This window comes from Nilaparvata lugens, chromosome 1 (assembly GCF_014356525.2).
Source record: "Nilaparvata lugens isolate BPH chromosome 1, ASM1435652v1, whole genome shotgun sequence".
NCBI lineage: Eukaryota > Metazoa > Arthropoda > Insecta > Hemiptera > Delphacidae > Nilaparvata > Nilaparvata lugens.
Genome location: NC_052504.1, coordinates 55,147,937 through 55,172,528, shown reverse-complemented (window position 1 = coordinate 55,172,528; position 24,592 = coordinate 55,147,937). Strand labels below are relative to the sequence as shown.

The window sequence follows — 24,592 nt, the reverse complement described above, 5'->3', positions numbered from 1 at the left end:
AAGTCGAAATCACAGGCAAACACCTCGGAAACAAGATGGCCGCCAAAATTTTCAGGGTTTTGCTATATCGCTTGTATTTCAATAACCGTTCAATAATCTTTATTCTTGTCATCGAAAATTACAAATGTTATAAACAAACGTCATGTGAAGATAAATAGCATTGCATATACTAACAATATATCGTACCGCTAACACATATACATAACATTAAACATGTACACATATGTATACATATACAAATATAATATAAAACAGTCAGATGCTCATGTTATGACTTAGGTATTCGTCAATTGTATAAAAAGCCTGTTTTTGAGCCATTGTGCTACTGTAGATATGAACTTTTTTGTGGTAAATTTTTTATTGTTGTCGGTAATTTATTGAATAATAAGTACTGTTGATAATTATAGCTTTTGAATGTTTTTTGCAGTCTGATGTATTGGGTAATTAGGCTATTTCTATTTCTAGTTCTATGTTCATGCTGATGGCTATGTCTTGTTAATAGAGTTAGGTTTTTTTTAACATGGACCAGGTTACAATAAGTGTGCATTGAAGGGAGAGTCATGATTCCAAGCTCGATAAAACTATTTTTACAGCTTTCAACACTCCTTAGACCAACAATACTGCGAATTGCTTTTTTTTGCCAAATAAATGCCTTCTTCATATCACTTGAGTTACCCCAAAGAGGGAGCCCATAATTGAGATGGGAATGAAACAAACCATAGTAAGTCAGAATAAGTACCTCCCTACTGACACAACATTTTAGTTTTCTTAGTAGGTACATAACTCTGGACAGTTTCTTACACAGATCCTCTATGTTGCTACTCCAACTCAATTTACTGTCTAGGACAAAACCCAGCAGTTTAATCGGCTTCAGGTACTCCTGGTGCTCCCTGCTTAAATTATTTCTAAGCGTGAATAGAATATTTTCTGTTTTACTCTCATTGAGAGTCAAACAATTAGCAGCATACCACTCCCTGCAGCGTTCAACCGAGGAGTCAAGCCTATCAAGTACAGCCTCTACACTAGTATTAGAATCAAGTATGGTAGTGTCATCAGCATAGAGTACAGATAAACATGGAACATTAACACTAAAATCATTCACAAAAGCTAAGAATAGAAAGGGTCCAAGGACTGATCCATGTGAAACACCTGCCAATACCTTTTTTGGTTCTGAACATTTATTATTTTGCCTATTCAGTCGAACTATTTGTGTTCTGTCACTAAGGTAACTTCTGATCAATTTTAATTCCTTATCTCTAATGCCATAATGTTCAAGCTTGCTGCAGAGAACACTGTGAGAAATTGTATCGAAAGCTCTACTCAAATCCAGCATTTTTCCTCCAATTATCATATTTTTCTCGAATCCCTGAAGAATAGAATCTACAATCTTTTCTACAGCCATAGTGGTTGAGCAATTAGGTGTGAACCCAAATTGGTTTTCATGTAAAATAGAGTTGACTGTCATGTACTCATACATTTGTTGGAAAATACAGTTTTCAATGATTTTACTTATTATTGGTACAATCGCTATTGGTCTGTAGTTTTCGGGCAGGTCTCGATCCCCTTTTTTGAAAATAGGATTGATTAAGGACAGCTTCAAGCAATCAGAAAACTGTCCTGTTATTCACTAAAAAATAGTTCAAGATATTTAACCGTTTTTCAGACGAGAATATTTTTTAAAATCTTCCTCTATAATTTTTGTTTTATAAAATTTTCCTCTGGAGCGCATATTTTTTTAGTTATAACCTTCAAAACCCCAAAAAAGCTTTTTTTTTTCTAAATTTGTTGAAATTTCATTCCATTATAACTTTTATTGTGCAGAGATACAGAGAAATTTTAAATCTGTGAAATTTGGAGCGTTTTTTCAACTTTGTAACGATTTATCTTCATTGAAATAATGAAGATATTCGACATCATTGAAAAATACAAGATGGCGGTCATTTCTGACATAAATTTTTATATAGCTTGTTATTCAGTTATTGTGAGAAATATCGGATTGGTTTTACCACCAAAGTGTTTAGAATCAACCAAACAATGATGTTCGAGAGAACCATCTTCATTTCGACCACTCTTTAATTATTTAAACAATTTCAAAAACTTTAAACATACATTTTGCGGGGACAATATTTCACTTTCCATTCTGTATATGTATTCGCAGTAGACAAAAACTAGTATTATTAGCACTGTGTTGTGGAATATTTCCAAAGCTTCAAATTACATCTGGTTGGAGGCTGTAAGTCCATATTTTACGGCTGGAGCGTCATCGGAAATACTGTAAAAAGTACTGTTTGCAGAGGAAAAAACGCTTTTTCCACCAGAAAAAACTCTTTTTCCACCAAGTGCCAATCCCAACAATTAGAAAATCGTGTAACTCATAACTTCTTGAAGGTACAAACTTGGGAATGGTATCAATCTATTTATAATGATGTAAAGTAGCTTTCTTATAATCTATAAAGGCCATATAAATCTCAATTCGATATTCAGAACACTTTTCGATCAATTGGTTTATTATATGTAAATTATCAACTGTTGAGAATCCTCTTCTGAAACCAGCTTGCTCATTTGGTTGATGAATTATAAGGATTGGCTGAATACGATTTGTTCTGAACAAAGCTCAGGCTAGAGCTACCAGAGGACTGTAATTTACTATTTAAATAATCAAATACAAACAAGGGGCAAAATTATATCTTCAAATTTGAGCCAGGTTATTTGTACAGTTAAACTCTGCATTAATGAACAATAAAAAAGAGCAAAAACTCACCAAATTTATTCCAATCTTGACTACTTGCCCTTCGAAGCCTTTATTGGGTGTTTTGGTCAGGTTCAGGATGGGACGAAATCTGGGAATAGATAGGTTCTTGCTTACGGGCTGCCTTTTCGTTGATTCTGCGTTCAACTTGCAGGTTATGCACTGTGTTTCGAACAAAGCTCAAACTGGATTCTTTATAAATTCAAATCCGATTCAAATTAATTCAATTCAATACTATTTACGCTGTTATATTCATAATTCACACACACGACACTCAAACAATTTACAAGAAATTTCCGATTGAAAATTACATGACAGACAAACACAAATTTGGTCTTGCAAAAAAACGGGCCGACGAAAAAAGACAGACAAGACTTACAAAAAACATCCACAATGCCAAGCAGCAGGACGGTCTGCGCCGGCGCAAACACAAGCCTGCTATTGGCAGAACTACAGTCTGGCATTCTGGCGCTACAATTCGAGTTCTCTGGCCAGACCACGATTTGTCATGGCTTTCATAAATAACTTTCCAATGCATGATGGACGATAGTTATCGGGCGATATTAACTTATTGGGCGATAGTTATTTATGTTATAAATGTCACCTTTTTTGAATAGAAGAATTATATCTGCCAATTTCCACTGGTATGGAACCAGTTGCTCGTTTAGTATTTTATTGAAACAATCAACAAGCGCTCTCAAAATGTTTTGCCGAGATAGCTTTTATCATCTCATTAGAAATATTATCTATTCCAGCCATCTTATTGCCCCATATGAATAAAACCAGAGCAAATGCTCATGAGCAAGAGCATGGAGCATAAGGTTTTGCTCATGAGCAAAAGGTAGAAGCAAAAGCATTTGCTCATTTTTATATGAATAAGCTTTACCTTTTACTCTTACCTTATGCTCCTGAACTCTGGAGCAAATGCTCACGTATTTTAGAGATTTTTCATCAGCTGATTCGCTTTTGTAGCCTTAGTTTGTCTTTATAGCTCACGGAAGCGCTAAATATACAAATAGGGTACACCGCTTGTGTTTGCATAGTCTGCTCTGTTTTCTATTTATGAATAGAGTTTTAGGTTAGTTGAGTTTAGAATTTTGAAATAATAGCGTGAAAAAATGACATCTCTATAATAATATTCAGCATATTCTTATAATATCAATAGCCTTCTTATAATCGTCTACACTTTCATCTTCTTAAATACCTATTTCCTATTTTGTGATGGCTATCTTTATAACAGGTAGCTTTTGTATTTATTCTTTCATAGGAATAATGGTGATATATATCATGGTTGAATCTAAAAAGAGTTTTATAGCTCTCAACTATTGGTTGTGATCGTATCTGGTATAGTTTCCTCTTCCTTATACGAATTAGTTGAGCCATTTTACTATGAGCAAAAGGTGATAAGCTGCTCTAGACTAGTCTCACCTTTTTTGAAGCATTTGCTTCAAAAGTTGAGCAAATGCTCTAGTTTATTTATACAATTTTGAGCAAAAGCTTTTACTTTTGAGCAAATGCTCAAACTATTTTTTTGATGAGCATGAGCAAAACGTTTTGCTCACGTTTATTCATAGAAAATGAAGCAAATGCTCCATATTTTAGAAGTATGAGCAAATGCTCAACTTTATTCATATGGCCCAATATTTTTTAATACCTTTATAATATCAGACAATTCTTGTTCATGGAAATCGGGTAATTCTTCTTGTGCAGCTGTGACCGTAGTATATGTATCTATACCATTCCAACTTTTGAATAACTCCTCATAATGCTTTCTCAATGATGCCTTCTCTTTTCCTATCGATACAGCCTCTTTTGTCTTTCAAACCCGTATTCCATTCCACACCACTTGAACGTTTTCTCTTGATTTTCCTTGTAGAGCCTTCAGTTTCTAGAATTTGGTTTATGATATTATTTTCATATTGCTGTAAATCCTTGCAAATATGGCACCTTGCTAATTTGCATAATAAATTATATTCCAACTTTTCTCTTGCATTTTTATGTTTCATTTCCTCACGAGCTTTTATTATTTCTTTTGTGCTTTGTGATAATTTACCCAAGCTGCTACCTTGTGAAACCTCAAAAGTGTTTTTTTAGCACTTTCCAATATATTATTTTTCTTGCAAACTAGTTTGGTGATGAGTGAAATTTATCAATTGTATTTTTTGCTCCAGCTCTCTTAAACCATTGTTATTAATCACTGGTGTTCTGCTCATAGTCCTGTTCCACTCTATTCTAAGTCTTCTTGTTGACCAATCTGGTGAAAGCTCAATTATTATCACTCTGTGATCAGTTGCAAAATTAATTATTCCTGTCACTTCAAAACGCTTAATAATTCCTCTCTGAGCGGTCAGCACATAATCTATTTCGTTTTTAGTCTCTGGATTGGGCGAAATCCACGTCCACTTTTTCCCAGCTCTTTTTTTGAAAAAAAAAGAATTGATTATCTTCAAGCCCTGCTGAAAACAGAAATCGACCAACAACTGTCCTGCTCCATTCCTTCTGCCATAACCATATTTGCCTACTACATTTTTTTGCTTCGTTGTCTTCTTGCAGACCGACCTGAGCGTTGAAATCTCCTAGAACTATTTTTGCATTTTTCCAGTTATTTTTTTCATGTCTGATTGCTGTTGACAATTGCTCATAGAACGCCTCACGCTCTTCTTCCTCAGCTTCTGCAATCGGAGAGTAAACTTGATATAAGCTTAATATCTTAGAACAACCTATTCTTATTCTTAGAACAGCGACTCTTTCTGTTATCCCTTTAAATTCAATTATTCTTGATTTTAATTTTTCTTTGATTATAAATCCAACTCCTTTTTGGCCTTGAGTTTCTCCAAAATAGTAGAAAATATATCCATTCTTTCTTTGTAAGATTTTTTCATAGTTTCTTCTCACTTCAGATACTCCTAGAACATCTATACTTGTTTCTCTTAGTGCTTCTTCCAATTCACAAAGTCTTTCTTCTGTTCTTAGAGTGCGAACATTTAGAGTTCCTATGATTGATTAAACCGGGGGGGTTTTGGTCGTACTTCCGCACGGTGACCAACCGTCCTCGGGGAAAACTGCTTCTAATTTCATCCGAATCACAATCCATTTTCCTGTCCGTATTGTTGGTTGGCGGCCTAGTTTCCATTTTTCCTATTCATTCTCACTGCCTGTTTGATCTAATCTTGAACTACCATCGTGATTTGCATCTGATTGCTCGCTCAGACTCCTCTTTGCTTTCTTCATAATTTTTTATGAGGAATCTCTCTAGGCTGTTATTCCCACTGAATTTCCTTCCCTTCTTTTTAGACTGGCGATCCTGAGAATTTTTCCTTTCTCCTTGTGGCCGTGATGATGCCTCTTCACTTCTCGCTCGTTTACCGGAGTTAGACTCTTGTCTGTCCAATTCTTCCAGGGATAAAAGCGTCCCATCCACCTTTAACTTCTCCCCTATCATGATTACTCTTCTACCTTCTGCTTTCAATTTTACAAGGTGCAGGAATAATTGCTTCCTGATTGCCCTGCTCTCACGAGAGAAATCCTCCTTTATCTGAACATTTTTTGAGCTCTTCTGATTCTTGCAGTTTTCTCTTTGCTCTCAATATATTGTTTTTCACTACCATCGAATTCAACTTTACAATTACAGGCGATCCTCCCTTATTTTTATTTGTTCTCCAAAATTCTCTAATATAATTTCCATTAAAATCAGGGACCACATATTGCAAAATTCTTATCACTTCTTGATTCATAGCAAAAAATTCCTTACTTTTTACTCCAAAAACCAGCAAGTTGAATTTCCTGTCTTTGTCTTCATTAAGCATGACATTTTTCAAATTTTTGTGTTACATGTGGTTAATTTCCTTTTTTATCTCATTTATTTCCTTTTGAAAGTTACTATTCAATGTGTCGACCTTATTGTCCAACTCATCAAGTTTCTTCAATTTTCCAAATATTTGGTCTATTTTTTCCTCAATATTATTCATTGTGTGGTTGATTTAATTTCACGGCCACAATACAATGAAAATGACAAACACTGACAAACGATGTGGGAATGAACGGACAAAGATTACAATACTGACACCTCTAAGGAGAATCTGATTTATCGTTGCTGTGGTGATGAATGGAACTTATCAGAGAATTCTGTAGCCTAGGTCACGGTAGATAAGAAGCCGACAGGTAGTTCAGGTGTTCAGATTCTTTTTCTTCTTCTTCCAACTTCGTACTCTGCTTTTGACTATTATTATTGTTGCTCTATCCTATTATTTCCCTGTATTGCCTGCGCGGTAAATTTAGTTTTTGAAGTTTGATGCAAGTTGATCAAAGTCCATCTTCCTTACTTCAACGTGCGAGTGTATCTTTCTCCTAATCGTTCAATTCAACCTAGAAAACCGGTACTTGTACACTTTTGAGTGACTGAAATCCGTTACTAATTATCCAAAAAATGCTACTCTCTGTACATTGGACACACTGCGATCTAGAATTAGTTTACCAGCTCAGAAAAACGACATGTACAAAACTTTGTCACTCGAATTTTCGATTTTTCCACGAACACGATCTGAAGACTATTTTACACAGCACTTCAAGGCTGCCAACCAATGAAAGTTATAATGGAATGAAATTTGAACAAATTTGGAAAAAAAGCTTTTTTGGGCTTTTGATGGTTATAACTAAAAAAATATGCGTTTTAGAGGAAAATTTTATAAAACAAAAATTGTAGAGGAAGATTTAAATAATATTCTTGTCTAAAAAAACGGTTGAATATCTTGAACGGTTATTGAAATACAAGCGATACAGCAAAACCCTGAAAATTTTGGCGGCCATCTTGTTTCCGAGGTGTTTTTGCCTGTGATTTCGACTTATCATCATCACGATCCTCATTATGCTAGACCTAACGAAGAAATTGAGACATCTTCCACGGCTGTTACTATAAATGACCACGGAATGTCATTTGCGCCCGGACTATAATAATAATAGATATCGGGGCACCGAGCTTCGCTCGTTATTTTTATTTATTGATAAAACAGAACACAATTCTCTAAAATGATCGTGTTTATATTCCACAGCTGGCTATACGTCATCTTATGAATTTCGGGGATGCGATATCTTGATTTTTCACATATTCACTTTTTTACTATCCACAGCTGTTTCAGCCAAGGATGAATTATCCTTTTAATGTCGTTCAGCGAGTTTTCCCAAGGATGAGACCTAGTACAATCGAATCTTTATATCATAAACCTACTAAGTTCCAAATTTCGTGAAAATCGTTAGAGCCGTTTTCGAGATCCATTATACATAAATAACCAGATATAAAAATAGCCAGATATATAAATACAGAAATTGCTCGCTTAATATAATAGGATATAACCAAAAGTCATTAGCCACATTTTCCAACTACTTATGCTCATAAAAAAACTAATATCAAAAATAAAAAAATTCATATTTCTTTTAAAAAACGACACAATACAATATAATATCTAACATTTCTATGTTACAATATAGTTATAATGTTTCTATGTTACATCGCCATATGCAGTCATAATAATAATATAACCAAAAGTCTTTAGTCACATTTTCCAACTACTTATGCTCATAAAAAAACTAATATCAAAAATAAAAAAATTCATATTTCTTTTAAAAAACGAAACAATACATTATAATACCTAACATTTCTATGCTATACAATTACACTGCTACATAATTAGCCTACTATATTGTATGGTACAAGAAACAATATGCTTCTATATTGAATACGAGGACCACGACAATATTCAGAAACATAACCTTAAAAAACAGATAGATAACCGGTACCTCAACTTGAAAATCAGCTGTCATAGCCATCTTAAAACAGGTGTACCATCGTCAATTTTCAATATATTTTAAAAAATCTGGTCTCATTGGATTCACAATAAAATGGCGGATCGAGCATTCTGCGTAAAAAGGGCGTATGAGCTTATACGCCCTTTTTACGTAGACCGCCTCAATTGGTCTATAACCACTCTCGGTTAAGCAAGAATCTATATGCAAAATTTCAAGTCAGTAGTTCTGACGTGATAATGCGTCAAACATAATTTCCCTATACTTTAAATCTGTATAGGTGATTATTCATGAATAATTTTATCTTTCAAACCCTCAAGGTTTCTTCATATTTCAGGTCGTGTTTATATTTTACAGCTGGCTGTACGTCAGCTTATGAATTTCGGGGATGAGATATTTTGATTCTCCACAGACGCACTCGCTCACTCACTTTCATTATTCACAGACGACGAAAGTCTCCGCTGTTTTTCCAAGGATGAATTGTCCTTTTAATGTCGTTCAGCGAATTTTCCTAGGGATGAGACCTAGTGCAATCGAATTTTTATATCTTACACCTACTATGTTCCAAATTTCTTGAGAATCGTTAGAGCCGTTTTCGAGATACATACATACAAACATATAAACAGAAATTGCTCGTTTAATAGTATAGGATGTGCATCGCCTGTAGTGAGATTCATGTTTTGAAGTCAGTGGAACTGACAGGAAGGCATTAGTGCCACCTTTTCATTTCCACCGCATTCTTTAGTAAGTAGCTGTGATACAAGTTATCCCGGTAAATTTGATCTGATATCAATTGTTGATTGATTGGTCAATTCTATCAGATATATTTTATTGGGTTGTGTCAAAGAAACTGGCCAATCCTACGTGACTCTGCGTTTTCCCAGTCTTCGAGAAGGTATTGCATTGTTCTCAGTTTATTCTTGATTGCACTTTCGACAGACTCGTTTAAAGGGCCCATCGTTGTTTACAGACATCTAAACAAATTACTTTGTTCATAGGCACTTTCTGTAAATGATCAACTATCGCCAGTAAAAAAGTATGTGGCAAAACTATGTAGTAGTGTTAGTAAAGTTTAGTCAGTGAAGTAGCATCATGAATTTTAGCAGCACCAGTGCATTTCGCGAATATATCACAAGAACTGGAATGAAAACGTTCTTAATTGAAAATAATCTTGTAAAAAAGGCATTCAATGTGTGGAGTGTGAAATCATGAAATCATGCACCTAATTAATTTTTCGCAAAATGGTATTTTTGTTTACTGTCGTTCTAAGAGACTTATTAGAGACAACACGATTTACTACGTAGTGTGTCTGACGCCTTTTCAATAACTTACTAACCGTGCTTTAACGTGGATGATTTGATAAACCGTCTTTGACTGTCTTGAAAGAAACTGTCTTTGGATATCAGGGAAAAACTGTCACGGGTACGGTAGCGAAACTTATAAACTCATTCAGAAAAATTTTCGAAGTTTAGTTGATTGTTGTCTTAGCTGTAGCAGTCTCAACGGTGTATGAGTTTAAGTAGTTTTCAAAAGTTTTTTTCAGTCAACTAAAATGGCCTGTGGCAATTACGATCTAAATGATTCAATATCAATAGGCGACCGAAGAAGGGTCACTAGGGATGCAAGCTCCTCCACTGTTGCTATCGAAGCAGTTAGCCCTAGGCAGCGATGGGCCTGTCTCTTTCACTGCTTTACATTTTATTCTTTAAGAAAAAATATATTTTTCATTTTTCATTTTTCATTAATACATTTCCATACTTGAGAAATCGTCAACAAACGATTTGGCAGGGGAAGTCATAGTCAAACAAACAGTGCGGTGGTAAAAAAGGATAGAGCTATCTGCTCTGTCTAATGACATACAAGCAAAGCAATGTTAATCAGGTGCTGGAGGATCCTGAATCTAACTATAGCTGACTTTTTTAGAAATCATTAATCATCACTAAACTTTGCAAAATTAAATCAAACCCGCTTATATATTCTTCCAATCCTCTCTGTAAAGTGACTGTTTCAAATCAACAAGTTTCTCTGTCTCACCCAACAATATGAATAGACAGCAATGATATTGATTCATAATTTTATTTCCAATCTCATTTCCATTTCAGAGATTTGAAGCCACCAAATCTTTTGCTGGTGTCTGGCGGAACAGTTCTGAAAATCTGCGACTTTGGTACAGCCTGTGATAAAACAACGTGCATGACAAATAACAAAGGAAGTGCAGCTTGGATGGCACCTGAAGTTTTCGAAAGTGAGTAGCCACTAATTATAAATTCATTTTTCTTGAGGAAGTATTTGAGTAAGTTTATTTTGATATTCATTAGGTTATTCAGCAAGCTGTTCACTTTTTCCGGAACAGCACCCAGTGTATTATCAGATGTGCATTATCATGATCACCGCGCTCTTAATCTAAAAACCCTGAACTAAAACTGTAAACTTACATATCCTCAAGATCTATTAACAATATTTCTGGTACGTAAATACTGGTTCTTTAAATTTAAATATTTCAAGCTACAAGTCTCAAATGCTCTGAAGTGGACTGTATAGAACGAATCAAATCTTTGAGTTGAATAATATATCCATTCATGAAAACCACATACAAAGAACATAGAAAATCAGAAAATGTACTCACCAAATCCCAAATCCAACATGTCGCGAATCGAATTGTTTGCCCACTTCTATTTGAGGTAAAAGGTGGACAGTTGGATAGGATGGTGGATGAGAGGAAAAGATAGGTGAAATTATGCAAACCGATCTTTCCGAAATGCGATTGTTATAGTTGGTTCCTTGCTGTTTTCCCGTTCTGAGATGAAGTTTACTGTCTGGATATATAGCACTATGACTTGACTATTGATAAAAACAAAACTAAAATTTAAGTTCTGGCATTCACTTTTCACTAATACGAAACGTGAATAACTTTTCACGTAGAACGAAAATACAATATTTATGTACACGAATAAATGTCTAGGACGAATTTCCTGACTCTTAAAGCCTCGAGAGCGAGTACATAGCTGTACGAAAGCTAAAATCCACACTGACTCGCAAACTTTCCAGTGCCTGGAACGATAAATTGATGAGTAATAGATATTATATAAAATTATAGAAGCTCTCCTGCCATCTAGCAGTCAATGCGCGAATGAATACAATTCAAATGGCCTCAACATCCCCCCCCCCGACTGAAAAGCAATTTTCAGACTAACTCGAAAAACAAAAAATAAATATATATATACAACAAAAGCCATGACAACAAAAGTTATTGTATTGGCAACGGGAACTATTTTTTTACCGGCCTTTTCAAACGACTATTTTTCAACCGCACAAGTGCAACTCGCACTTGTCCATCAGCTCCAGGGAAAACCTCTTCCACAATACCAATAGGCCACTGCAACGGTGGTGAGCTAGGCTGGTCGACAATTACTACGGTACCAATGGTAAGAGGGGGCGACGACTTAGTCCATTTTTTCCGTGTTTGTAACTCATGTAAATATTCCACTCTTCACCTGTTCCAGAATGATTGCACTAACTGATCAATTAGTTCATGTCGTGTGAGACGATTTACTGGAATATCAGTTACATCTCTCATAGGGAATGCTTTCAATAGCGTCAAAAAATGTTCAAAAAAGTTCAAAAAATGAGCAGGTGTCAGTGCGAGAGGTTCGCGCGGATCTTCACTTAATGGACACAACGGCCTGGAATTCAAGACGGCCTCAACTTGCACTAACACTGTATTCAACTCTTCATAAGTGAGTAGTTGAGTACCGATCACTCGGAACAAATGCGATTTGACGGATTTGACATTGGCTTCCCAAATTCCACCAAAATGGGGAGAGTGTTCAAACTTCCAATCTATACGATACTCCGCCAATTCGTTCATGAGAGAGTTTTGAAATTCAGTCGAATTCAATAACTGCGATAATTTTTGTAACTGTTCATAGGCACCGACAAAATTTGTGCCACAGTCAGAGTACATAACCCTACAAGGGCCTCGACGAGAAAGGAAACGGCGAAATGCTGATAAAAACATAGCTGTTGATAGATCTGAAACCAATTCAATATGAACAGACTGATTAGGATTCACAGAAAAACAGAATGAACCAGGTTGCCATTTCAAACCAAGGACAGCTAAAAGATTTCCCAAATCGAAATCTTTGGACACAGCCGATTTTTCATTTTCGGAGAAATTCATCATTAATTCATGTGAGTTGGAGCTCCATTTCGTAAGTTCAAACTTCCCTCTCTTGAACAATTCTTTGGCTTGACTACAAAGTCGATTTGCTTCACTTAAAGAAGACGTGCTTGTCACAACATTGTCCATAAACATTGCCCCAGGAAGATGAGCTTTAGCATCAGGGAAACTTTCTCCCTCCTCTTGAATTAGTTGATGAATAGTTCTGAGAGCTAGAAACGGTGACTCACTCAAACCGAAGACGACAGTTTTTAATTCAAAAATTTGTATGGGATCATTAGACAAATCTCCATAACAAACGCTGAAATTTTCGACATGATTCATCGACAAGAATCTGTCTGTACATCTGCTTTATATCAGCAGTAATGGCGATGGAAAATAACCAAAAATTAACTAATAAAACGAAAATATCAGTTTGCAACTTGGGTCTGACATGAAGTATGTCATTCAATGACACACCAGTAGTAGTTTTTGCGCCTGCATCAAAAACGATACGCAAAGGCGTCGACTGACTCTGAGTTTTGATTACAGCGTGATGAGATATAAAATAACCACTCTTATCATTCTGCTTTTCGACTAATCCCATGTGACCTTGCTCAAGATAGTCCAAGATTACATCATGATAGGCTAAACGCATGCTTGGATCCTGCATGAGTCGTTTCTCCAAACTGATGATCCGGCGTTCTGGCATAGCATATGAATCACCGAGACAATCAGGAGATTTAGAGAACGATAGCGAAACAACAAATCTCCCTGAGTCTTGTCGCCGAACGGTCGAAGTAAAGTTATTCTCACATTCCAATTCCTCCGCCGTGAGTTGTTTTCCTAAATCCGGAATGTTTTCACCTTCCCAAAATTTTCGAACTAAACTATCCAACGGTGAGGTGAGGCAAGTCATCAGACATGTTGAATGTTCGGCCGACGATTGAGATAAAATAGGAGCTCTACCCATTAAAATATAATTAAAAACGCTTTCTAAAGCCGTCAAAAAATTTGATTCAACTTCCACTCGACCACTTTGAAAAATAGAGGGTACTAATTCAGCTCCTACAATAGCATCAATTTCGCTGGGGATATGATAATTCTCATCAGCGAGTTGAAGACCAATCAATTTTGATAATTAGGAATGATCGATTTTACTAGTTTGAAAATGTTCCATAATTTTTTCGACGACTAATGGTTCAATAGAAAACTTTGCATTAGAATCGAATCTGGATTGAAGCGTGACAAATGTGCGCCCAGCAACTGATTGCGAATTTCCGCCGAAACCATTCACAACTAAATGGAAAGGGGAGATAGACAATTGTAATTTTCGACAAAGTTTAAGAGTGATGAAATGACTCTGACTCGCTGAATCCACCAAGATTCTAATTTTGTGCAATCTACCTTTCTTATCAGGGACTTCAACTTGCGTGGTAGATAAGAGGACACTATACTGAGATGAATTCGAGTCTATTGAACAACAGTTGATAGTATTATTTTCTACTTTTTTCGCCTCCGAATTTGATGACGAATTTGGAACAGATCCAAAATGTAAAACTGAATTATGTTTTTGATGACATCGATTGCAATTAGCACCTGTACAAGCTTTACTATAGTGAGCTGGCGAAAAACATTTCAAGCAACAACCCTTCTCCTTCACAAAACGGAAGCGATCCCAAGGCGATAACTGAAGAAACTGGCGACAATCAATTAATTTGTGATTTGTCAATGAGCATTTCAGACACTCCAACAACTTTGTAGGTGCCTTGGTCTCTTGCGAATTCGATTGAACGACTAGAACTTAAGATTTTGCGATTTGTTTCACTGCTGGCTTACATGACTTAGCAGATTCTTCATAAGGCAACGATTTAATTTGTTTCTCTATAAACGACACAAAATCAGCATAAGTAGGATCATCCTTGGCGTGTACTGAAGCTTCAAATGCTTTCCGAGATACAGGGTCCAATATTTTCAAAGCTTGAAACAGGAATATAGCATCAGATACATCTTCACCACGTAAGCGTTTCAAGGCTGTAATAGAACTACAGAATTGATCCAATATTGAAACTAAACCAGCACGAGACTCAGATCTTAGACTATTGAATTCGAAAATTTGTTTCAAATAAGCAGCAGTCTGAGAGCGGGGATCATCAAACCGCTTAACCAACGATTGCCAAATAACTTCATAATTATTAGCAATGGGGGGCAAATGACGAGCAACGTAAGCAGCTTCTCCTTTCAGCTTACTTACAAGATGTTGCACCTTGTGTTGATCTGAAATCGATTTGTTATCATGGATCATGCATTTGAACATTTCATAAAATACAGACCATCAAACACAGGAATTTCGATTTTCGGTAGAATATTTGTAGAATCATTAGTCATTGCAGGTTGAATAGGGTAAGGTGCAGGTACGATTTCACTACGTTTATTCAATTCCCTAGCAACAGTCTCAATATATTCAAACATTTCGATATGTGAATTACTAAATTTAGTTACAAATGCGGGATCAATTTCCATTTCAAGTTCCTGTATTTCCAACTCAGTGGCCTCATATTGGTTAACACTTGTTAAAGTGGAACTATAAAGAATTAGAAACTGCTTAGCACTTGCTTCTTCTTTCAACGCCCTTTTAGACAAATCATAAGTACGTTGAATTCGTGTAAAATATTGTTCAAGTTTAGCTCGTTTGAGCTTCAACTGTCACTCATGATTGGATAATATTTAATTATTTTCATTAATCATAATGAGAATACGATAACAAGAATGAACGATTTCGAACGAGAACGAATTGATAATCATAGAACAACGATTGTACAGAGAAATCACAAATACAAAGTAGGAATAAGCGATAATTTTATCTGCAGTGCTGAACAATGAGTTTCTGTTGAGCAAGCAGATAAGCACTGCTGCTTTGCAAGCAGTTACGACACGAATGCACAGTACTGTCCGCAACGCAACGTCTAGCATAATAACGATACATATTTCGAAATCAATTTTACAATGCAAATTGAATTGAATATATTGAAAAATGAATGCCAAAACAAATGTATCTTACAAAATAAATGAGCCGATGCAGTCCGGTTGACCAGAATGGTACATAAATACTGGTTCTTTAAATTTAAATATTTCAAGCTACAAGTTTCAAATGCTCTGAAGTGGACTGTATAGAACGAATCAAATCTTTGAGTTGAATAATATATCCATTCAGGAAAACCACATACAAAGAACATAGAAAATCAGAAAATGTACTCACCAAATCCCAAATCCAACATGTCGCGAATCGAATTGTTTGCCTACTTCTATTTGAGGTAAAAGGTGGACAGTTGGATAGGATGGATGAGAGGAAAAGGTAGGTGAAATTATGCAAACCGATCTATCCGAAATGCGATTGTTATAGTTGGTTCCTTGCTGTTTTCCCGTTCTGAGATGAAGTTTACTGTCTGGATATATAGCACTATGACTTGACTATTGATAAAAACAAAACTAAAATTTAAGTTCTGGCATTCACTTTTCACTAATACGAAACGTTTCTAACTTTTCACGTAGAACGAAAATACAATATTTATGTACACGAATAAATGTATAGGCCGAATTTCCTATAATATTAAACGACACGAATATCTAGGCAGATTCAGGACGAATTTCCTGAATCTTAAAGCCTCGAGAGCGAGTACGTAGCTGTACGAAAGCTAAATCCACACTGACTCGCAAACTTTCCAGTGCCTGGAACGATAAATTGATGAGTAATAGATTTTATAAAATTATAGAAGCTCTCCTGCCATCTAGCAGTCAATGCACGAATGAATACAATTCAAATGGCCTCAACAATTTCAAAAAATATGAAAATGATTTGTAAAAGATTATATAAGATTTTTTGCCTATAATACAGAGAAGGTTGTAGTTAAAATTCAAACGAGATTTCCAATAGTAAATGGTGAACAAAGCTTGCCTTGATGGTACCCAAATTCCAAATAACTCATACATCTTCTTAAGTATGAAATCTTCAAACGTTGAAGTTCCATAATAAATATTCAATTGCAACTCATGGTGGCCTAATAAGTAAAAATAAATTCCGACTTCAATGATAGGGTGTCATTAAATAGTCCCAACTTTCCATAAATAATATTATTGCTTGATGTTATTATAGCAAATGACGACAGAGTCTTATCACATTTGAGTGAATTGAGGCAGGGAAATAAACATGCAGAATAAGGTGCTAAGTAAATTGTAAGTATTTTCTTTATTAGTCATCTCACAAATGGTCCATTCGGGAAACTGGAATGGCTAACGGTCTTGCCAATAAGGAACAAGAACCTCCTACCTATAATGATAAGCTCCTTTCATTTTTTTAAACAGTACTAGACAATATAAGAAGCGTTTTTGCACTGGCGGCTGACGATTCGGCAGGGCATGAATCTCTCCGATTGGCTGATTATCAGCTGATTGGTTTGGCATTCGGGAATCAGCTGATAAAAAGCCAATCGGAGAGCTTCATGTAGCTTGGCCCTAAGACTCAATATTTTCACTAGGAAATGTTTGAATGTTTAGAAAACATTTAAGTGTGGAGCTCCTCACATTTCTATTGACATAACCTTATGATTATTTATCTATCGCTATAATGTTAACTGATTCTTTCAGTTTGAATTGCATTATTAGAATAATAATGAAGTTGCCCTGATTTCTATTGGAATTTTCCACGCTGACAAGACACCTTACGACACTCGGAATTGGCGACATTACAGTTAAGTTAATGGTTAATCAAGCATTGACCATAACCTACAATTCTGACAGATTCGAGTGAAAGCCTTTTGTGCTTTTCATGAAGTATTATTGTAGAAGGTGTAATAAACGAATAAACAATGTTTTCAGCGACGAAATACACGGAGAAGTGTGATGTGTTCAGTTGGGGCATCATACTGTGGGAAGTGCTGAGCCGCAGGAAGCCATTCGATGACCTTCACGCGACCTTTTCCATCTTGTGGGCGAAGCATACCGGCAAACGACCGCCTCTCATCGAAGGATGCCCCAAGCCTATCGAAAAACTATACACCAGGTATGTACAAGCCTATCTTTATATTTATCCTTTATTCATTCATGCAATAAGTATAAAATCATTACTTGTTTGTTTTATACAAATGAAAATGAATGTTCGCCAGTATGCTTCCTATGGATTTGAAATAGTATCTTACGTAACAAGGATGGGAAGGGGCCTTTTGCAGGCGAGAATGATGTTTCTAGAATTTCATTCGAGCACTCCAAAAGATATTCACGTCCAAGTAACGTATACTATTTTTTGTCATAATAATCTAAAGAAGAATAATTGAGTAACAGAAAACATTACCTGCTTGTGCTGACGTTACTACACGCATTCTATAAACACAACCTAGTTTACAAATTCTGAATTGGGAATTTCTTGATTGTAGTTGACAAAACTCCCACCTGGAGCGCTGAAAGGCGGTTTTTTGTACCGGTTTTGCTGTTCCTATTTCGGAACTAGGAAACATATTCGACTGTAAAGAAAACATATGTTTTTATTACAGTACATTATGCTGTAATGAGAATCATATGTTTATTATTTGTTCTACAATCAGCTGTTTACCGGCTTGATTTCATGCATGGAAAGCAGCTGAGATTGAATGACTATGACAAAAACTACTTTACCGATCGGGATTGAACTGTGTGAATATATTAATCATATATATCAATTTTTTTGTTGATGGCGCAAAAGCTGTAGTCAACCCAAGGGTTGGTGAGGCTGTGCTGGAGGCAATCTTGGGAGCTTCTGAGCCTGTACCGAATGTTTTGATTACCGGTACTGTAGCGAAGGACAGGGGCCCGCTAGTTGATTCTATAGAGCTTCATGCAGACTGTTAGCATGACTGAATTAGCATGAATTCTGACTTTTGAAGTAATTTAATTACGGTAATCTTTGTTATTGATTATTCAGTATAAATATAAAGTTGAAAACATTACTGCCTTTTTAATTGGGTAAGATAGCTTGTAAAGTGAGTTAACTGATTGGTTGACGAATACATAATTCACTATGGATAACAAAAGGATAGAGTATTATACAAGGAAACTAATTTTCTTACAAAAATTATATTATTTTCTATTTTATGCTACCAGCTGGTTACGATTACTGTGGTTTCAGGTGCGACAGAGAAATCAAATTCCATTCACGTTCGTGCAAGCAATTAGAACATAATATACATAATTTCTCAGTTCAAAAGCCATGTATTCTTGCATTTGATACAATACAATGTCACATTCAAACTATGTTATTGAAGATTATTGATTTGGGAAGAATATGTTATACGATTATATGGTTTAAATGAAATTCAACATTTTAATACAATCATTAAGCTTTTAAATTGTTAATTTGTATTGATGTGGTTTGTATATTTTTGTTAATTTCAGCTGTTGGGATGGCACAGCGGCCAACAGACCTTCCATGGAAACAGTAGTTCGAATAATGACTCAGCTTTTCAGTTTCTTCAGCGGGCATGACCAAATTATAGACGAATTTGAGGATGGTTAGTCAATCTACTCTCTCAATTATTATTACAATTCAAAAAGCATGGTTGAAATGATATTTATGAAGTTTCCTGATATTATAAAGGTTGGGCAATGGAGTATGGATAATTTGAGCAGTTTCACACTCATTTTTAAGCGAAACTAGAATTTTTTATTCGAGTGTATACCTTCATTTCTGCCATTTTGATAATTAAAGGGGAAGATTTTGTAAAATTGATTATATACAAAAATTAACATTTGCAAAAATGGTTCTGTTTTTCTAGCAATAGCAAATAATTTGTTGTTTGGTGTGGCATTAGTCGATACTTCATGATTGGCATTACTTTTTTGAGAAAAAGTTCTCTGTTAATTTCAGATTGTTATCCAACAATGCTGCGTGACAATTTCCCACCACAGTTAAGAAGATGACATAAGAACCTCGATACTGTTTGGTACATAAATGCCATATATGTCATCCTTCCCTGGATGCCTCATTTCGTTGCTGGAAATGTGAAGTGGCCTCCTCGGTCACCGACCCTGTCACATTGTAGGCCCAATTATAAAAAAAAAAGAATAAATTATTTTCTTTGACTACCTGAAAGCACGTGAATTCATCAACAATCTCGTAAAATTGAAACCCTGAGTTATAATTTTCTGATTTTTGAGAAGAAAACAATAAAATATTTGGTCGATAGCACGTGCAACGCTTCAGAGGAGTATGGACTGGATAAAACGGATGCCATTTCACGATCTTATTTATTTATTTATTCATGGAGACAACAGGTAAAAAACCCATTTTGCCTCCTCCAAGACTATGTTTATATTGAAGTTTTTGAAATTCCTGCATGTAAAAGTTGAATTGGACTGTGATGATTCCAAATTATAAATTAGATAAATAAGATCATGGTGAGAGAAGGAAGGAGCAGGTGTCTGACTAAAAAATGAAACATACTCAATATCACTGACAATTGCTAAGTCTAACAAAGTGTGTGAGTTTGGTAGATGGTAAGTTGGCAATGTACTGTTTACAAAATTCAAACCCATAGAGCTCACCATCGTAACAAGCTGTCTCTTTTCAAAATTATTTTTCAACAAATCAGAATTTAGGTCACCAAGGAGAATAATGTGTTAATATGTGTCAATTTGCTCTAGAAGAGCTTCTTCCAGAAGAGACAGTCGTCCTGCGTTTGGAGGACGATATACAATACAAACGACAACCTTGATTGTACCAGTTGACAACTCAACAAACAGGAATTCCGGCGATCTTGAATAAGGTTGTGGTGATAACCTGATTAATCTAGGCCTGAGAGATGAACGAACGTAAACCGCCACCCCACCTCTGGTCAAGCCAATCCGATCATTTCGAAACAGAGAGAAGCCATTCATGTCAAATAAACTATCATGTAATGAAGGTTTTAACCAAGACTCACTCACTCCTATAACATCGAAGCTGAGAGATGAAAATATTTCTTTGAAATCATCAAAATGTCCGGGAAGAGACTCAGCATTAATATGACACAGTTTTAAAGAAGCAGCATGCTCATTCAATTTACTTCTAATACCCGTCACATCCATAATATTTATAACTGTACTAGTGAGATGCTCTACAAATAAAACTAATTATTACAGTAATTGGTAGACTAATAAATTGGTAAGAATGAATTACAGATAAAAAAACTCACAAAAAAAACTAATGAAAATCGTAATTGAAATGCTGATAGATAGGAAAAGAATTGATTGATAGGATTAGAATGAAATGAAAAGTGATATGAACAAAAGTGAAGGGGAAAAATGTAGATGAAAAATTATGTTTCAAAAGAGAAAGATGGAATAAGTTGATGTTTCGAAAAATAAATAAACAAAATAAAATAAGAATTAAGTTCAGATAATGTCACTTAAGGCAATCTAAAAGCTATATGAAGCCACCTCGGCAAATAAAGATAATGGATTAAAAGATAAGATTATAGCGTGAAGTTGAACACTGGTTCCCGCTTATCTGAATGTGCAAAAATATAGGTTTTGAATTCTAATCAATAATTCTAATACAAAATAATAAAGGCCACGTAAGTACGCATATTCATAATTATTAAAAGCTTAATGGGAGAAACAAGAGCAAATAATGGCGATAAAACAAAAAACAATATGAAGAAAAAACAAAAAAAAAATCCATAAAACCAATTTAAAATTTCAAAAAAAAAAAATGTTTTTGAGTCTCAAGTTCTAATTGATCAATATTCAATTTTTACTATAAGCAAGACATTGGTTAGAGTTGAGTCCTCTTAATTTATCTCGTTTCTCACTACCGTTTACATAACAATACAACCATTTGTATGTAAATAGCTGTAATTGAATTAATGAATCACTTACACTGATTCTCCTGAGAAGACCCTGTCACCTACCCTCCAGAACACTCGTCCATCTATTGTCCACACATTCTTCCAGCCCACCCTCTCAGCCACCTCCCTGCAGAACTCATACCTCTGACGCGTGAGGTCTTCCTTGATAGTGACAGGAGTTCCTCTCAGCTTCTGTCTCATTGAGATCACGCAACGCCTAGTCTGGTAGCTCACAAACTTTACAAGTATTGCTCGAGGCATCCTTGCCGGCTGCTGACTGAATGGAGGCCGCTCGCGACCAACCCGGTGACAACGGTCTATGAGATTCGGGTTGAAGTCCTGAATGCCAAGTCGATCCTTGAACAGCGAGGACACCACCTCCAGAACATCTTCATTCGCCGACTCGGTCACCCCAAAAATACGTAGGTTGTTTCGGCGCTGGTATTGGGCTAGACCATCGATGCGAGTTTCCAACTTCTTTTCCTTTTTATCGTTGGAAGACTTCATTGCAGCTAATTCATTTTCAACTGCAAGCAGCCTAGCTTCTAATTTTTGTTCGACTTTTACAGAGACAATGTCAGTGATGCTATCTGTGAGTCGGTCGGCCAGAGTTGATACCAAGCCGTTGAAAAATTCGCCCTTGTTCAAAACTTCGGACAGAGTCTTTTCAATGAGGCTGCGTATATCGTTTACCCCCTCTCCATCGGTTGACGAGGGGCGGCGGCTACCAGTCGATGACTTAGCCTGTGCAGAACAAGACTCCTTATCTGCCTTTATCGAGTTTTTGACTCCTGTAGCTCGTGTAACCGCTGGCGAAGATTGTTTACAAGCCATTTTTAGTAGAAACTAAATACCGTCCTTCAGAGAAAAGTCAAGAACTTGAAACTTTATAGAAAGCTGCAGATTACCTTGATGAATACACTGGCAAAATCACAACTCAGTACGACTTGAAAAAACCACTTAAACACAATAAAAATGCAGGAGCTCACAACCGCGTGTTACTCAGCCATCGAGCGTTATCTTATCTCTCGAGTATGGACTGGATAAAACGGATGCCATTTCACGATCTTATTTATTTATTTATTTATTTATTCATGGAGACAACAGGTAAAAAACCCATTTTGCCTCCTCCACACTATACAATAATTTCCAACATAATACAATTTTCAATAAAATGAAGATAGAAAATATGAGAAAATAATAAATTATAAAAATAGCTAATTATAAAATTATGAGAATGAAATAAGACGAAAAATAGAAGAAATATACAGTCGTATATAGAATAATAAAAATACATAAACTGAATTCAATAAGAAAAAATGCACACATACCTCAGTAAACTATAATCATTACTAGTATATAGACAAGAGGAAAAAAAGTGTCCGTGTAATGTACTACCATTTACCATTAGCCTTTATGAGGATAATTGAATAAAAGAAATGCAAGCTATGAAATGTATGTTATTTCTAGTACTTAATCAATACTACCAGTTTTTCCTTTCTAATTATGAAACTGATAACCTTAAAGATGCACAGTGGAGAAAAATTGAGTTTCGTTAAAAAATGAGAGGGTAATAGCTGTTTCAAATTATTCATACTTCTTCATTCATCAACCCTGTATCAATAACTTGACCATTGCTATTATTATATCGGAATATATTTCTTTAAAACTGGCAAATTGCCGTAATGCTTTTGAAATGAAGGGAATGAAGCATATCACAAATTACTTTAATGTAATTGTGAAACAAATAAATTTGTGAACTACATTCAACCTTCCTCTATAATTCAAATGATTTGCTTTATTGACGGTTGCTTTCAGAAACTTGTACTTGGAAAATAGCTATTGAAGAAAATTGAAGAACTACAAGACTTAACCTATTTCGGACTATGTGTTATCTAAATTTGGGAGAGGAATAGCACAAGTATACCTTATTTTTCCTCTCCCTATCATTTTGATTATGTACTTATTGTATAAATGAATAAAGTTTCTACATTCCTAAATTCCTGCATAGCTCCTTATAAAGAAAAAAAAAGAGGAGTTAAGAATGGTTCAACTAGAGCTGATTATGATAAGAGCATATAGAACTGAGTGGTTGGGTTAAGTTCGTCGAATGTCACAAACCCGCCTTCCTCCACATTTGTACTACTCCAAAAACCAATAGGTAAGATAAGTATTGGCAGCCCGAGGAAAAGATGTAGGCTTTAATAGATGATGATAATGATGAAATAGCTCCTAACAAAACGTAATTGTTTTCAAAAATATATTCTTTTATAATTTCTTCTTTAGTATCTTCTCAACAGTTTTTTATACTGATTACGATTACATTTTTCATTGACAGTACTTGTTTAGGTAATTCCTTCACACTGTTAGCTATTTATAATAGCTAATAGTGTCATCACTCTTCTTCGTCACTTTCAATGAAAATTACATATCTACTCTAATTTGGAATGTATTCTCCAAATAAATTGAGTTAAAACATCTTACGACTCATTCTTGTACAAAATAATATTGGATTAGACAATTTAAAGAAATCACATCAGATGACAACGATTAATTCAATAGACTCCATTTTTAATGACATTATAATTATTATTTAATCAATGACATTAATCAAACGATGATATTTCTCATCGTCTTATCAATCAACAATAATATTATTCACAACTTCGGTTACATTTCACAGATGATCAAGTGTCAGATCAAGAAGTGCATTCTTCGGCCGACGACACTGATGCAACGAGTAAAGAACTGGATGCTTACTACGATTCCGTCAGTAAGTATTAGCAATCTTGAATATCTGCTCAGTCTTATATCAGTTTCATGTAACTTGATTAGCTCTTCATTAAGTAAAATGTATATACAGTATAAAACGTGTAAAATGCCTGGAGCTTTCTTTGAGAGAAAGCGTTGGGGACGAAAAAAGTAGACAAATAAAATTAGATTAGGTCGGAAATCAGATGATTTGATGGATAGACATTATAAATTAGTTTGTCCAATGACAGATAAGGATAGAAAATCAATGTTAATTAG

At 35.3% G+C, this 24,592-nt stretch overlaps 1 protein-coding gene across 1 annotated transcript in view; it reads left to right on the top strand.

The window, feature by feature from the left end:
- The window catches only part of LOC111053447 (mitogen-activated protein kinase kinase kinase 7), a 54,177-nt gene that overhangs the window by 9,080 nt on the left and 20,505 nt on the right, over positions 1 to 24,592 (top strand). The window contains exons 4-7 of the mRNA XM_022340343.2: positions 10,651 to 10,793; positions 17,583 to 17,766; positions 19,131 to 19,246; positions 24,246 to 24,335. Coding sequence (XP_022196035.1) covers positions 10,651 to 10,793; positions 17,583 to 17,766; positions 19,131 to 19,246; positions 24,246 to 24,335 — 533 coding nt within the window. The remainder of the gene's footprint in view (positions 1 to 10,650; positions 10,794 to 17,582; positions 17,767 to 19,130; positions 19,247 to 24,245; positions 24,336 to 24,592) is intronic.